Source organism: Aedes aegypti, chromosome 1 (genome assembly GCF_002204515.2).
Source record: "Aedes aegypti strain LVP_AGWG chromosome 1, AaegL5.0 Primary Assembly, whole genome shotgun sequence".
NCBI classification, from domain to species: domain Eukaryota; kingdom Metazoa; phylum Arthropoda; class Insecta; order Diptera; family Culicidae; genus Aedes; species Aedes aegypti.
The window spans coordinates 291751284-291768702 of record NC_035107.1 but is presented as its reverse complement, the minus strand read 5'-3'; the positions used below and the strand labels follow the sequence as shown (position 1 = coordinate 291768702).

The 17419-nt window shown below is 37.4% G+C and overlaps 1 protein-coding gene and 1 long non-coding RNA gene across 3 annotated transcripts; both read left to right on the top strand.

Annotated features, from left to right (window-relative positions):
* The first annotated feature begins 1959 nt into the window (after positions 1-1959).
* Positions 1960-2753, top strand: LOC110674688. The gene is made up of 3 exons (XR_002499099.1): positions 1960-2133; positions 2193-2297; positions 2357-2753. It is a non-coding gene; the product is annotated as an uncharacterized LOC110674688 (long non-coding RNA).
* A 9058-nt stretch (positions 2754-11811) lies between these two features.
* LOC23687401 lies at positions 11812-14772 on the top strand. 2 transcript variants are annotated; one of them, XM_021838160.1, is made up of 3 exons: positions 11814-13887; positions 13956-14392; positions 14454-14772. In XM_021838160.1, the coding sequence occupies exons 1-3, from the start codon at positions 13833-13835 to the stop codon at positions 14691-14693; spliced, it is 732 nt and encodes a 243-aa protein (XP_021693852.1). In that variant the 5' UTR covers positions 11814-13832; the 3' UTR covers positions 14694-14772. The 2 variants fall into 2 exon arrangements, with proteins under 2 accessions (XP_011492993.1, XP_021693852.1); XM_011494691.2 differs by having other exon boundaries at positions 11812-14392.
* The last annotated feature ends 2647 nt before the right edge of the window (positions 14773-17419 follow it).

Here is a 17419-nt window from a genome sequence, read left to right as displayed (position 1 = left end):
TAGCGGACATTCAATTCCTGTTCAGACACTTCAAAGTGTTCGGTGAGAGCTTTCCATTTACCATTTCCATTTAATTTAGTAGAAGACCAGTGATAATGGTTTTAAGTTGATGATCGATGGTCTTGGCTTACTATAGTAAATTTCTATATAATGGGAGAGGGACAATTTGTTTTTTCGTTTCAGAGAGCGAGTAACGGCGCTTTAGCCGAGGCTATAATGCCAGGACATAAGAAAGAAATATCTTTGTCCCATCCCAGGAAACCGATCTCAACAATGGAGTGTGCATTAACTTTCTTAGCAACCCCACTTCCAACGATTTGATCTATCTCTCCCTGAATGAAACGGTTGGTACGGTTGTCCCCGTTTCTTCTTTCCTTAAATTGAAAAATTTTCGTCTATCACGTTATTCATTCGTGGATAATTTGATCACCGTGAATTTCGCAATTATCTTCAAACCCAAGTCTGCACAGTGGGCCTGGCCATTTTAATACTTGTATCATATTTTCGATATGCTGCAAATATTAATGCTGACAAGAAAACACTAGAAGAAATTCTGGTGTTTCCAGGATGCTTTTCATTATTGGCTGTGCAAGCACTTAGATTAGATTAGATTAGATTAAAATGATCCGAGTATGCCCTGAAATGCGTAGCCATTACTTCGTCACGCTGTATTTTATGCGATACAAAAATTATCAACTGTTGAAAAACCGTTAACTTGGTCTTATTGATGCGCAAGTATTTCAGAACTTTTGTAAAATATAATTTTAACTAACATACGGTTATCTGATAACTTTAACGGCTCTTGTGGATCCCATATGTGATGCTCTCGGAGTTTTAGGCTCATTTAGTGGCATACTCGACCTTTTTCTCCCCGCAATAGAAGAGTATCTCAGGGAATTAATCATTTTATGGCCCCTCCTTGTTTCGATCATATCTTTCGATGGCTGATTCATAAACTCTCATGAACTGTCATAGTCTTAAACCGGAATTAGACACATTTCAGTTTTTGCTTCACAATTCCGATTGTGATATATTTGCACTTTGTGAAACATGGCTTTCTTCTGAAGATGGAGTTAACTTCTACGATTTCAACATTATTCGCCTGGATCGAGATGATAATTACGGGGGTGTGTTTTTAGGGATCAAAAAGTGCCATTCATTCTACAGAATCTCGACTCATCTAGGCATAGAAATCGTTGTTTTCCAAATAAACGTAAAGGGTAAAGATCTTTGCGTAGTTTCTGTTCATATTCCTCCAAGAGTTTCAATAAACCGCCGTCATCTTTGGAATGCAGTCTCCATGCTATCATCTTCAGTTTTAATACTGGGTGATATGAACTCACATGGTATTGGATGGGGTGAAACTTATGACGATTAAAGAGCCGCTATTTTCTATGACTTATGTGACGATTTCAACTTGAACATTTAGAACACAACACTCTACCACCGTTGGATGATTATAGATTCCTTACAGGAAAACCCCCAGTACAGGTGACAGGGTTGAAATCGTGAAAAAGGAGCGAAAAGGAGCCATGGATCATTAGTAGTGTTTGATCTATTGATCGCGTCGTCTTGCGTGGGCGAGTGATGCACACTCGTTCGGCGTACAATGCGATTAGAGAATTATATCGCGAATCCGGTTAGGCGTGATATTATCATGGATCGCATCACCAAACATTGGTGACGCCCAGATCTCTGCCTTATTCCACTAACCTATTATCCTTTCCAGGACAACTGTGGAGATGCAGAGGTATACTCAGTCTCTGGTAACAACCGTTGTCTCCCCTTCCACCGATGACCGTAAGAACGTAGTCGGCGCCGTTTCATTAAAACTCTGTGCAACTTACACGGTAAAAATCAAAAATACTGAATAGCTTAATGTTTAATATTTCATTGACATTTTTCATTTTTATCATTTGCTATGCTTATCAAATATGCACTAGATGAATATATGTTATACATTGAAATGAATATTAGGTGTTTATTTCCTCATGTGCATAAGTGTTGTGGTTTCCAATCTTTGGACTTGTCGAAATTGATTGAAATTTCCAGGCAGCAAGCAACGACACGTTCGCTGAAAGTTGTTGATCTGTAGTGAAGCCAAATACCGTACTGATGGAGTTGTGTTAAGAGGTAATTCAAACAATAAATAGTATTGAGCTCAATTAACTATGATATTATATATGTTTCAGGAAATTTCTTTGGAGCAGACGAGGACAGCAGGAAATTTGCTAGATTTCTACCTGATCAGCAAGAGGCGGGCGATTTTGTAATACTATACTGCTTTTCGGTAAAAGGTAGACCGGAATTTGTTCCAAATCAACGATAACATCACCGATTTATTTATTTATTACAGTGAACCACACGAGGAGGAATATGATCCGGGAATTCATCGCAGTGCAAGACGACAAGCGTCGTTGTAAGGAAAAAAAAGTTGGATGAAAAGAATATTGATTTCTGCGTGCTGCAAAAACAAAGCTGGCCCATAGATTCGCAGGGAACGGAATGTTGGAACCCAATGGATTACACAAGAACCCCGTCGATGTCGAATTTGGACCCGGGAGTCAGGATACTGTGGGAAATATTCCCGGCGTAGCACTCATGGCGACAATCAAGCGAAGAGCGTCCGGTATCCAATCCGCAGTTTATCTGCACATTTTCGTTGCAGTTCTAAATGAATGACAAAAGTAAGCAGTTGGCGAAAAACTCATCCCTTACCCCTTTTTTTAAATACAATTTTCTCTAAATATGAACGATAATTGTTTTTTTTTTATTTTTTTAACGAAAACTAAAATAATTAATAGTTTTAAGCAATTTATAGAATTAACTTTCATAATACATTGGACTATTATTAGCGAAATATGCATACGCTGCTATAAAAGTCGTTTATACTTGCGAGGCATATTTCATGAAAATTCATTGACAGGAGTGAATAGACCAAATATGATTTTAGTATGACTTTTACGCTATTTAGCATATAAATTTTTAACCGTGTAGATTGTTCCGGTCAATCTCGGAGTAGCAACTACTATGCTCATGCTAATGCTCATGTCATGCTGACGATGCATTAAGAACTTTTGTTTGTTTCAAACACCTATGAAGTAGGATTTACAAAATTGCCTTTCGGATGAGCCATATAGTGTTTCAATTAGACGTGTAATCTCAGAGATATGAACAATACACTTGTATGTTTTAATTAGGGTGACCCGAAACTTTTGCACGGCAGTTTAGTCGGCGCGCTGCTGAGAGAGCTCATCTGCTTTCGTGTGGTCCTCTGCCGACTGTTCGATCAAGCGAACGAGAATGCTGAGACCGATGGTGCCTATAGAATGGATCAGCAGGGTGAAGGTTTCTCGGAAGCATCTCCGCCGTTTGCTTGACGCAGTGTTAAAATAATGGCTTTGGATATGACTCTGACTGAATTCATAAGGCAATTAGATTACACGCTAAAAACAATGCACTCCGTTGAGTGTGGCTTTATATACTTACGTTGAAGTTGATTTCGCTTGATTCCAGTTTCATTGATCTTCATGGGGGCAATAATTTCTATTGAACCCACGAACTTTCAAAAATAGTGATTTATTTTTCTGTTTACTTCTATTGTCAACCCGTGATAATTATTTTCCAAACAATGTTTTCTGAGCATTACGTTTCAACTGGAATAAAACTTGCTTATTATAAAAGCATTTCAACAGTTATTCATTGAGAACTTTCTTTGCCAAAGTTGCCATTCTAGCATTCGTATATCATGAGGCAGACACAATTATACGCTATGCCCAGGTTGTAGCCACGGACTTCACCATTATGCTAAGGAAAGCCCAGATCCATAACCATTTGTTATGGATTGGAAAACTGTTTCAATGAGCAATGCCGCAAGAGGTAAAAATGACAAATAAAACCTTTTCGTCCACACGATCTAACCTGAGTAGAACTATAAAATCATAGACTCGACCGACCACGTCAATTCTTCTTTATGCTTTCAGGAAGCGATCGCTCTCGTGGGTCCAATAAATGGGTCCGTCCCTTTCTTAATATTTTCGGTGACTCTCTTTCATATTTGTCCATTCATCGTTCTTGTCCAATGTTCATCCACATAATTGAATACCGTAATCCGGGGTTACATTGATCATTTTTTTTTTAATGTTTCTTAAACATTTGATTTGAAAATGCATGTGTTGTTAATTTTATATTTTTAAAACAAGTACTGGCACCAATTGCTCGTGTCTATGTACTGTATTTTGTTTTCTGAAAGTTTGAAGCATGTTCAATAAAATGTTTTAAGTGATTTTTTTATTTAGCTGATATGGGGTAACATTGATCACCCATGAAAACATCGTTCGGTAATATTGAAAAGATCATTACTTACTAAAATCATGGTTCCTGAAGCCGAATATGAAGGCCAAACTCTTACAAGTCATTTACTTTTTGAGTTATTTTAAAATTAAAAACACCTTGGATTGTGGAATACGCCTAAAGGTAGGCAATTTCCTAAGGAAATTTTGCACGCTTTATAGTAATTTGTGAATTATGCTATTTTGAACATATTTATGAAAGTTTTGACAACGGAATCGTTTTCGGCGATGTCATTTTTAGTAGCAACCGCTTTTCTTTTGCTCATATCGTTATCAGAACTCATGTGAGACATGATTGTTTGATGGTGTTATGTATAATCATAAAAATCATTGTTTCCAAAAGTTGACAAATTTACGCATGAACACAACTTAATTTTCGCAAAAATATTATTGTTTATTAGCTCATTAATAGAAGAAAGAGAATGACCATTCATGCATTGAAAATATTTCATCAATAAATGGTGATTCGAGCTTTTTACGAAGAGGGTCATTGCGATCAATTTTACCCCGCTGATCAATGTTACCCCGGATTACGGTAATGACAATTTAGGTATATGTTTCTTACTCCTGGTAAGGTAAAAGCACCGGTTTTGGCCAGCCTAAGAGCGAATGTCAATAAAAATTATATGGGAAGCCGTATTCATACTACAAATATGTCAAATGCAAGCTTTCAATCCATATTTTGCATGTGAAATATCGAAGCTGGGAACATTTTTTTCGCTTTGAAAAACTTGTTGGTCAATATACTACCACCAGCTTCGACCAGAGATTTACCTTCGGTTTATAGATTAGCCAATCACAATGATTTCTTGGCCAAATTAAAATGGATGATTTTTTTACTTAATTCGGTCGAGTAAATGAATGTAGCTCTATCATGTGAATGTGATCTACTGAACACAAAAGGTTTCATGCTAATTGCCTATGTGAAAAGGCGTATAATCCACTATGGCTACAACTGGCGTACGGCCAAAACCGGTGCTTCTACCCTAGGCACTTCTGTTTCTTTACGACAGGGTTTTATTTACAGCTAGGGCAAACGCTCCCTTAGTGGAGGTAGCTCCAATAGTGGAGGTAGTGTGTTTTGGCATGTTTCGCGCTAATAAATGATTATGTGATATTTTTGTATTATGTACGATGCGAAAATGATACAAGTAATCGAATAATATTCATGAAATTTAACCGTAAAACTATTTAAAACAATTATTTTGCTTAATTTTTTTGCTCCTTTGCACCTATAGTGGTGCATCAGTACCCATAGTGGAGGGTCCCATAAGAAATCAATGGTTTGCGCCACTAAAGGAACCATCCTTAAAATATACCTCCACTAAAGGAACAGTGTTCCTATTATTGGTGCAAGGCTTTTTGCAGGGAAATTTCAAATGAATCGTGATTTTTATACATTTGAATGATAGAAGGATTTGAGATCTATCGAATGATACGTTAAAATCATATATTTCATGATCTTAACACCGTGTTTTAGCTGTTTTCCCTTAGGTGCACCACTAATGGTACACTTGCCCTACAGTCAACTTTCGTTCGTTGCACTAAATCTGTAGCCCAACTGCAACTGCCATCAAACCATCAGCGTATCATCAATCTGGATGATTCTTCGTGAGGCAGAGTTTTCATGGAAGTCCATCGAGCGTCGAGCAATCCAGATTTGGGATGATGAAATTATCCGTTTTGTGAAAGAATTTTAATCTGTTCAGTGGGATTTATACAATCTTGTGTTCCTCGGCTAGGTAGCTTTCGACAATCGAGAAATGCTTCGAAACAAAGTATACGGCGTTGCTGGACAGAAAAATATTTACCGAGGAGAATTCTGTAGAAAACCTCGGGTATCCTTTCTTTGTTTTTTGGGGCTAAATGGCATTGTTGAAAGTTGCTGGACAGAGGGAACTTTCAATAGGACGAAATTCTTCGATTGCTGCAGGAAATTTGCTATGACAAATCCGCATGTTCAACAATATCCAGGATTTCATTCCGTTTGGATTATGGATGCCGCAAGAATCCATTGCGATCCGAATTTAATACGATACCTACGCTCTATTGGGATGATTTCTTCCTCCGTATTGCCCGTTTTTCATCCTGATCGAAGTAGTTTTTGGGTTGATGAAGCAGTTTCTCAGGAAACATCATTATGAAATCTCTCCAATTTTGCGAGACGTTTGTGGAGCAGTTGATAGATATAAAAGATAGATTGACCGAACTTACAATACATCATCCACGGAATCGCTGAAGATATCTCTAGAAGACATTTGGCCGGGACGAAGCTGGCTTCGGAAAAATGTCCCTTTGAAGGAAAATACATAGTTCTCGGTCGCTCCAGCATCCGAGGGCTTGTTGGCATCATTCAAAGCTGTTTCTCCCTCGAAGATCTTCTGACCATAATCAACTGAATCATTCAGGGTTTGGTTCACATCAGGCATAATTGCTTAGGTGTATAGTTGATTTCTTTTTTTTTTCTTTCAGAGGTGCCTTCCAGGGGATCATCCTCTAGCCGTTCTTCTTCAAGGAACTCTTCACTACCAAATGATCTGTAATGTAATGATGCATTTATTAATGTTTGTGACAAAAAAGTTTAATACTATTTAGTTTGTTTTCCTACCGATCCATTATTCGTTTCGTATTCCACAAATTTTAATTTTTCAACCAAAACAAATTTCTCTTGAAGATGGATTAAAAACAATGTCAATCCGAATCAAGAGTAAGCAACAGCTGCACACTAAATGGCGTAGAGCGAACTAAAAATAAAATGTTATACAATGAACAGATTAAATAAACGTTGCAATGATTTCGTCATTCGTTTTGGCAACAATGATGACTTTTCAGATTGCTTTTCAAAGTGATAAAACTCAGAATTGATAGTTTATATTGACTTGAAAAAGTATCACTATACGCGCTAACATGCATAACGTATGCTGATACTTTTTCAGCTGTGTTAGTGCAAAACCAACTGATTTTCTTTGATTCGAAATGGTGAGATGAATTAGCAACAATCATCAACGAAACGTACAAATTTCAATGACAGCCTACTTCGCCCTCAATCGAATAAGAGCAGAATCATATACGTATATAGGTGAATAACAAAATTTGGCGTGCAAATATTAACATTTCATTTTGTTATGTTACAATTTATTTGCACGCACAATTTTAAATGTTTTAACTCTCTAATGAGTACTATTTTTTAGACATAGGTATATGCAAACAAGTTCGCAACTCGCAGGCTGAGTTGCGATCGCTATTTGGTTTTTATCAAATAAGTCAATATTTAAAATAAAAATAAAGGAAGCTGGATCCTGTTCATGACCAGTGTTGTGAAAAACGCAATTTCTCATAACTCACGCTTGAGATGTTTTTATGCGTGAGTTGTTAATCACGCAACTCAGCAGTCAAAATATCATGGATGAGTTGGTTCTTTTTGACTCATTGTCTCGTTTTTTCACAGTTAACTCACACACGGCAATAATTTCTTGTTAGTCTGTTATTATTATAGTGTCCGACAATAACTGAACAAATAGGTAACATTTCTAATTGAATGTTTTAGACATTGGAAAGCGTGAATTTTCGGCAAAAATAAGTCTTAATGATTGTTCCGTGTTTGGCATACATTCGTTTGGCATAATGTGTGATTTGAAATGAGCAGATTCAAGCACAATATATCATATATAATTAATGATTTCTTCTGCATCCTTAAAATTGTTACACTGATTTCTTTTCCTTGAATTCGACATTTTGCGAGGCTGTTCGGCCATCCACAAATTACGTAACACTCTAGGGGGAGGGGGGAGTAGGCTCAAGCGTTACGGCCCATACAAAAATTTGAAATTTTTCATACAATATGCGTTATGGATGGGGGGGGGGAGAGGCGGTCGAAAATTTTCAATTTTAGCGTTACGTAATGGACGCTGCCATAACAACAATTACAGACAGTGACAGTGACAACAATTTGTCAAACGCAATTTAGATTGTGTGTACATCCTTATGTTTTAACCTAACCAAACTGACACAAAATCTTGGAAAAACAATTTTAGAAACATTAAAAAAGTGAAGTTTTTATTAAGGTATCAGCAGTGGTTGTCAAGAATTGTTGTCACATCACATTTCACGAAAAACACTTTGATTGAAAGTAGGTTTATGTATGACGGAAATATTCACAAACAGGCTTTCAGTGATTATTAGATAGAATAATTTGATAAAAGTAGGGAGCCGGATCCTATACTTGGCACTTTTGATTCACTACGGCTGTGGGATTTTTTGAAAGCTAAGGAGCTTATATTTGTCCGGCCACAATATATGTCGTACTCTTTGCAAACTTTCAGACAATTCGGTCGAGAAAAACCCCCGATGCCAAAGTGAATCATGGAAGTGCCCAAGTAGCTCTGCCCCCTACACAACACTTGATGAAGACAAACTTGGTTAAAGAAGGGAAAAATGTAATACAGAATATTGAAAGCTTCGTGTAGTATCCGAAATTTGGAGCCACACAACTTTCGGCCGATTCGACCACCAGCCGATCATCATCATCATCATCATCATCATCATCATCATCATCATCATCATCATCATCATCATCATCATCATCATCATCATCATCATCATCATCATCATCATCATCATCATCATCATCATCATCATCATCATCATCATCATCATCATCATCATCATCATCATCATCATCATCATCATCATCATCATCATCATCATCATCATCATCATCATCATCATCATCATCATCATCATCATCATCATCATCATCATCATCATCATCATCATCATCATCATCATCATCATCATCATCATCATCATCATCATCATCATCATCATCATCATCATCATCATCATCATCATCATCATCATCATCATCATCATCATCATCATCATCATCATCATCATCATCATCATCATCATCATCATCATCATCATCATCATCATCATCATCATCATCATCATCATCATCATCATCATCATCATCATCATCATCATCATCATCATCATCATCATCATCATCATCATCATCATCATCATCATCATCATCATCATCATCATCATCATCATCATCATCATCATCATCATCATCATCATCATCATCATCATCATCATCATCATCATCATCATCATCATCATCATCATCAATCATCATCATCATCATCATCATCATCATCATCATCATCATCATCATCATCATCATCATCATCATCATCATCATCATCATCATCATCATCATCATCATCATCATCATCATCATCATCATCATCATCATCATCATCATCATCATCATCATCATCATCATCATCATCATCATCATCATCATCATCATCATCATCATCATCATCATCATCATCATCATCATCATCATCATCATCATCATCATCATCATCATCATCATCATCATCATCATCATCATCATCATCATCATCATCATCATCATCATCAATCATCATCATCATCATCATCATCATCATCATCATCATCATCATCATCATCATCATCATCATCATCATCATCATCATCATCATCATCAATCATCATCATCATCATCATCATCATCATCATCATCATCATCATCATCATCATCATCATCATCATCATCATCATCATCATCATCATCATCATCATCATCATCATCATCATCATCATCATCATCTTGTTTTTACATCTGTTTTTGTATTCCATCTTGTTTTGAAAGTTTTTACATCTTGTTTTGGAAGAACGACCAAAAAAAGCACATAAAACCGCATTTGAAGAGTATAATGAATGAACTAAGTGTGAATTGAAATCATGACCTATTTTGTTTTATATTATTTTAAAACTAAAATCAAATCTGACAACTTTCTATCAGAAATGATAAAATTGGTGTGATCCCTGAAGAAAGTTGCAATGAAAAAAAAAACATTTTACATAACCTATGTGCGCTCAATTTTAGAATACTGTAGCATAGAGATTGGTCATAATTTTCATTAACCCATGAAAATAGTACAGAATCAGTTTTACAACGATTTCTGTTGTTTGCACTTCGAAAATTAGGCCTCTACCATCTTATGAAGCACGATACATGCTCATGAATACTCAAACATTCAAGAAACATCGTGAATTTGCAATGGTCTGATTCGTAAACGAAATAGTTTCGCATCGCATTGACTCAATGACACTTTTGTCAAAATTACATATTTTGCTCCTTCAAGACAACTGCGAAATGAAAAACATGACAACGATGGAGGATAACCGAAAATCACTCCACTCTGTGGATAATTTGTTTTTCACTCCATCATATTTTCGCTCACCAACTGCTCCCGAGAATTATCACTATGTGGATAAACAAAAACTAGTGCCGGCGACGGGATTCGAACCTAGAACATTGCTAAAAACAACCGCGATGCGTGCACGCTAACCATGCTACCACACCAACTTGACGAAAGGAATGGTTAATTTGGTGCATAAAAGCAACTGCTGCTCGTGGCGATGGATACGGGAAAAATTCTCCATAGATCGGAGAAAGAGAAAAAAAACTTCTTACAGCTGCGGAAATGTGAAATTATCTATTTTCGCTTTGTTTTGTGGACGGATAAAATCGCAAGGCAGCTGATCGCTGAAAATTGCTATGAGGGATAAATCCATTATCGTGAGAGTGAGTGAGAATTCGGAAGCCTGTGAAATATACAAGTAAATAAATTAGAAATAGTGCTACTATAGGCTCATGTGTTCTTAAAGTCGCACAAGCGATAATAAATACAAATATTTGAGTTTTTGTAGTTTTCATATTTTTCCACAAAACCAAGATAAGAACCTTTCAAATTATGTAAAACTAATGTCGCTCGTATGACTTTTCGTTTTTTATAAGAATATTTGTTTTAAGATATACATCGACCCTATACAAGACAAGTAGATTGATGAGATCGCTACATGGGTTTATAGACCCTTTAAACTATGATAAAAAGCGTATGAAAAGTAATAAAGTTTGTGATGCCAAATACATAACTTTGTGATGCCAAATACATCCCAATAGTCGTCAACCTATAAATCAAATAACATTTTAAATATTTTAAAATGATTCAATGACTTCGTTATGTACACTACAATATCCACCTTTTGGCGTTCAGTTTGTAGGACTTTCTCGCAAACCATTTAACTATTAAAAAAGAGCATATAGAACACAGTCACTACATACTAAAGTTTAGTTCTCTGATACAAGGTTCCTAATGAATGATGAATAATAATTACCTATAACCTATATGGACATATAAGAATGGTTCAGTCTCACCATCGGTGAATTAATTCGAGTTTTTTTTTACTTTACAACCAACTAATGATACCCCTCTCTCAGAAACTATGTGTAGCCACATTGAATACCGTAAAATGGGGTGTTAAGGACTCATGGGGTTTTAAGGGATTGAACTTCTCCATCAAACATCTGCAATGCTTGATTTGTTCGGAGGATTGTGAGGATGTCTTTTAAAATAAAATATTGTGGATTTTAGGTATTGAAAACCTTTTAAATGAATTTTGTTCAAACTTTATATGCTGAATACATTTAACTACAAAACTGTGAAATAATAATAAGAAAAATATGTGAGCAACTTAGAAGATAAGTATATTTAATTGAGATCATAATGCAGATAGAAACTTCTGAAATGTTATTTAGATTACAATTTTTATTACATATTTTCTTTGTAAAAAGTCTCTTATTGAAAATAAGAGGGGTGTTAAGGGATTATCCTTTGTACTTTTTCCAAGTTATTTAAGTCGATTTATGTCATTATATATTACAATATAGTTTTGGTTTGTTCCGTGAAGTAAAACTACATTAAAAAGTGAAGGGGTCTATTTTGATTGTTACTGAATATTGCCAAAAATGTCTAATCTCGATAATCGGTAAAACTGGTAGGAAAGGCTTGATAACAACGTATTAAAGTAAATGTAGGATTTTTCTTGATACTATTTTCAAACCTCGTTCGATCACACTGGTGAAATGTTTGGAAATAGGAATGTTTTTTTTATTTGGATATGGTTTTGAAGCCATTGATCCTTTTAGTGATAATCATATGAAGTGGTGAAAAATAATAATATTTTTGTCATTTCTGAGAAGCTTTCCTGTCTCATCGGGCACTAAGCGCATTGTGTTATAGAGTGTGCATTAGATTTCCACTCCGTTCTGGAACACTTTTCAGTATTTTTTCGACCATGCCACTGGATGTTGCATGCAAATACGTGGTTTAGTGTAGCGTTTTATTTTATTAAATTTGCCATTCCTCTATTAAAACTAATAGCTTGTTGAAATTATCCTTATATGATAGGTTATTTACGAAGTTGTTCTGCATTGGTTCTAGGATTCGTAAACTACAAATATATAGGTTATGATCCTGTTGCATATAAGTATAAAATAATTTCAAGACAATTTTACGATGTATTGATAGTTCCCAAATAGGATGATGACTATGAAAGATTAAGCAGTAAAAATAAAACGGTTTGCGTTTGAACGAGTTCCAAGTTCAGTAATATTGATGTTATCTGATTAAAGTACGTAACGCATGGAACTGATTGAAAGCATCTAAGTTGTTGATCAAAAAGATTATTTTTTGTTGTTGATAAATATGATTTTATTTACGAAGCTCGAATTCCTTAACACTCCATTTTGCATTTCCGTCAAAAAACACACATTTTCAATATTATCTCAAAAATCTGTCATAGGATCCTCATCCTTGTATTTGGCTTTTGATATTCACGACGAGATAATTGTAGGGCTGTCCTTTGTTCAATTATTGACATAGAAGTTGCTTAAAATTCGAGATGATTTTTTTTTCATCATCCCTTAACACCCCATTTTACGGTACTCACGAGAAAACTGCTTTGTGGGAAATCAGCAGTACTGCAGTCGTTTGCAAGTTTTAATTAAAAGCCAAGTTTAATTGATGCTTTTTGTACATCAAAGGAATTCATATCAGTCTTTGCAAAATCGAGTGAAAATGAAGTTACCCCATGAGCCGATTTGAACAGATTTATTGAGAGCTTGACCCAGTAGCACCATGCAAAGTATTCGCCTCTTGATAAACCTGGCAAAATCCAAACTCACTACGCTGGACGATGAAAGTGACTACTTTCGTCAAATGGAGTGGGCAATGGTGGTAGCAGGCATAAAACTACCATCCCAAAATTCCACCTACCAAAGGCTGTTCGACTGCTATCGAATCATTATGCTCCTTCAGTTTAGCATTTGGGTTGATCGGGTCTACGTGGCCTACACCGAGTGGAACTCTCCTGGAGAGCTAATTGGCGTAGTCGCCTTCTGCTTGGCGTTGGTGATGATCCTTTCTAGGGCAGTGCTGATGAGAGTTTATTTGAAGGATTTGCTGAAGGTGCGAGATGGTTTGAAAAATCGACTTAATAACCATCACTCGGAAGGTCGAGTTCGCTCGTACCGCTTGATACGTCGATTCTTTATGGTGTTGGAGTGGATTTACCTAGTTGATCAGATCATACTTTATGCGTTTGGAATCAACGAAGAGCGCCAATACAGTGTTCCGGACAATCTGCGAAGGTTGAGCAAAAGATCGAAGCTAGGTTTCGATATTTTTATTTGTAGCAATCATTTCATATTCTCGTCAGTTTATGCGTCGATCTTGACCATCATGAATACGGTGTTCATGGGTTTCTCTACCGAACTGGAGAATATTGTATCGGAGTGTGATGGAATATTTGAGCGTGTAAAGCAACAAGTGGCCGTTATCGCTATTTACGAAGAATCTTCAACAAATATAGAGATGCGGAAAAATCTCTTATTTTGGAGCGCTTTGAAAAATGAAATAAGTCTTATTGCAGAGCGTTACTCTGTACTGACAGAGCATGTCGCAACAGTTAGAAATTTACTCAAAGTGAGTTTTCTGCTGATATTTTACACGGAGATTGTGTTCATCGGTTGTGCGTTATTCTACGTAAAACTGATCGGCATCACCATGAATACCGTCATCGTAGTGAGTTATGTGGCTGCAATTCTATTGGAGTGCTATTGGTTCTGTCGTTTGGCGGATAACATAAACGACACGGTAGTTCTATAACACCACTGTTGGTTGTTCATAATAATTAAAATTTGATTCGTGTTTACAGAATATCGCAATTGGATTTGCACTGTACAATCTGGACTGGCCGATACAATTGTGCGACCTGCCGAACTCACGGAAGCAATACCTGGAAATCCGGGCTTCTTTACTGGTCATGATGACAAGATCACAGCAGAATCTAGGCATTACCTGTGGAGGGATGTTCGAAATGTCAGCGCAAGCATTTGATGAGTTGATGAAAATGATATACAGCTGTTTGATGTTCCTGCTCAGTATCGCCACATAAAGAGTTTATTTATTTTTTGTAATTTCTCATCGTAATAGGCTGTTTTCCATCACGCCATTCTGTCATGAAACAGCCTATTTTCCTGCACTGAAGTATGCAGTGCGGGAATAGTCATTATGCAACTGAAACCAGTGCTGTAATGATTCATTACGCAACGCTTTCTCAGTACGCAACTGTTTTGAGTTGTGTAATGAATCATTACGCAACCATTTTTCAGAAATTGTTAAATTATGGTGAATGCATTCCGATATAATTGCTGATACCCTTAAGTGGTCTTCTACGAAATTGCAAAAAAAAAATGTTGTACGTAACTCGTTGCAGAACTCGATTTTTACAGCGCCCATCGGAATTCGGCAAGCCTCTAGGATAAATTTACGACTCGTGCTGTAAAAATCATCATTCTGCAACTTGGTCCGTAAATTTGGCTCACGGTTTCGCGCATGTTTTCGTCGCCGGAGATTTTTTTTTTTTCCTGTTTGCAAGCGTCTTGCTGGGTAGTGCTTCGTGAAGCCCAAGCAGGACAGTTCAGTTTTGCGTCGTCCGATAAATTTGGCTCACGGTTTCGCGCATGTTTTCGTCGCCGGAGATTTTTTTTTTTTTTTTTTTTCCTGTTTTCAAGCGTCTTGCTGGGTAGTGCTTCGTGAAGCCCAAGCAGGACAGTTCGGTTTTGCGTCGTCCGATAGATTTGGCTCACGGTTTCGCGCATGTTTTCGTCGCCGGAGATTTTTTTTTTTTTCCTGTTTGCAAGCGTCTTGCTGGGTAGTGCTTCGTGAAGCCCAAGCAGGACAGTTCGGTTTTGCGTCGTCCGATAGATTTGGCTCACGGTTTCGCGCATGTTTTCGTCGCCGGAGATTTTTTTTTTTTTCCTGTTTGCAAGCGTCTTGCTGGGTAGTGCTTCGTGAAGCCCAAGCAGGACAGTTCAGTTTTGCGTCGTCCGATAAATTTGGCTCACGGTTTCGCGCATGTTTTCGTCGCCGGAGATTTTTTTTTTTCCTGTTTTCAAGCGTCTTGCTGGGTAGTGCTTCGTGAAGCCCAAGCAGGACAGTTCGGTTTTGCGTCGTCCGATAGATTTGGCTCACGGTTTCGCGCATGTTTTCGTCGCCGGAGATTTTTTTTTTTTTTTTTCCTTTTTGCAAGCGTCTTGCTGGGTAGTGCTTCGTGAAGCCCAAGCAGGACAGTTCAGTTTTGCGTCGTCCGATAAATTTGGCTCACGGTTTCGCGCATGTTTTCGTCGCCGGAGATTTTTTTTTTTCCTGTTTTCAAGCGTCTTGCTGGGTAGTGCTTCGTGAAGCCCAAGCAGGACAGTTCAGTTTTGCGTCGTCCGATAGATTTGGCTCACGTTTTCGTCGCCGGAGATTTTTTTTTTCCTGTTTGCAAGCGTCTTGCTGGGTAGTGCTTCGTGAAGCCCAAGCAGGACAGTTCGGTTTTGCGTCGTCCGATAGATTTGGCTCACGGTTTCGCGCGTGTTTTCGGCTCCTAAGATTTTTTTTTCTGTTTTGGAGCGTCTTGCTGGGTAGGTATTTGGAAGGCACAAGCAAGACGGTTTGTTTTCGGGACGCCAAGAAGTTTTGCTGTCAGTATCAGTTTTGTGTTCAGTCGAGGATGGATTACCAACTGGTGAGTTCGTTTCATTCTTGTGATAACACATATTTTCTTGAAAGCGTAACTTAAGTAATTTTAAAACAAACTTTGTATGGTTCGTCACTATAAGTGTCGGCATTATGTTTTTTTCTTATACAATTTCAATATACATATATTTGTCTCTTTTATACGTTATTAAAAATTATCTTTTGAATTGTTCGACATTGTGAATGTTGACGTATTTTTTAAAACTTGTACCATATCGAGACAAAATGCACAGTAATACTCATATGTAATTTTCAAACAAACTATGTATAGTTCGTCACTACAAGTGTCGGCATTATTCCTGTTTCATATAATTTAAAATATATACATGTAATTTTCAGTTTTCGTCATTAATAAAAACATCTTTTGAATAGAGTAGTGTTTGATCCTTCGACCTTGACACTTGCTCCTGCTGGGGCGGGTGATGAGGGCAGGATCAAATATGTCGCGCGTCGGTAGTGAAGCGGTGAAAAAGTGATCGGTTCGTAAGTAGTGTTTGATCCTTCGACCTTGACGCTTGCTCCTGCGGGGGCGGGCGATGGGGGCAGGATCAAACTTGTCGCGCGTCGTTCGCTCAGAGAAATGAAAAAGCGCCGCGGATCGCTAGTAGTGTTTGATCTATTGATCGCGTCGCTTGCTCTTGCGTGGGCGAGTGACGAACCCTTGTTCGGCGTTTAATGCGATTATAGAATTATTTCGCGAATCCGGTTAGGCGTGATTATATCATGGCTCGCATCACCAAACATTGGTGACTCCCAGATCTTTACCTTATCCCACTAACCCAATATCCTCTCCATGACAACCGTGGAGATGCAGAGGTGATCTCGGTCTCTAGTAACAACGGTAGTCACACTAACATTCCTTCCATTCCCCGATGACCGTAAGGACGTGGCCGGCGCCGTTATTGACTTTTAAATTTGAGCTCTCGATTTGTGCACATTGAAGAATGGTAAGCTAATCCCAAGCCCCATTCATTAATTCCCTGTGCAACTTCGATTGTTCTGGTCAATCACGGAGTAGCAACTACGAATTGTACGGTCATCTATGCTTATGCTTATGCTTATGCTTATTCTGCAACTTGGTCCGTAAATTACTATTAT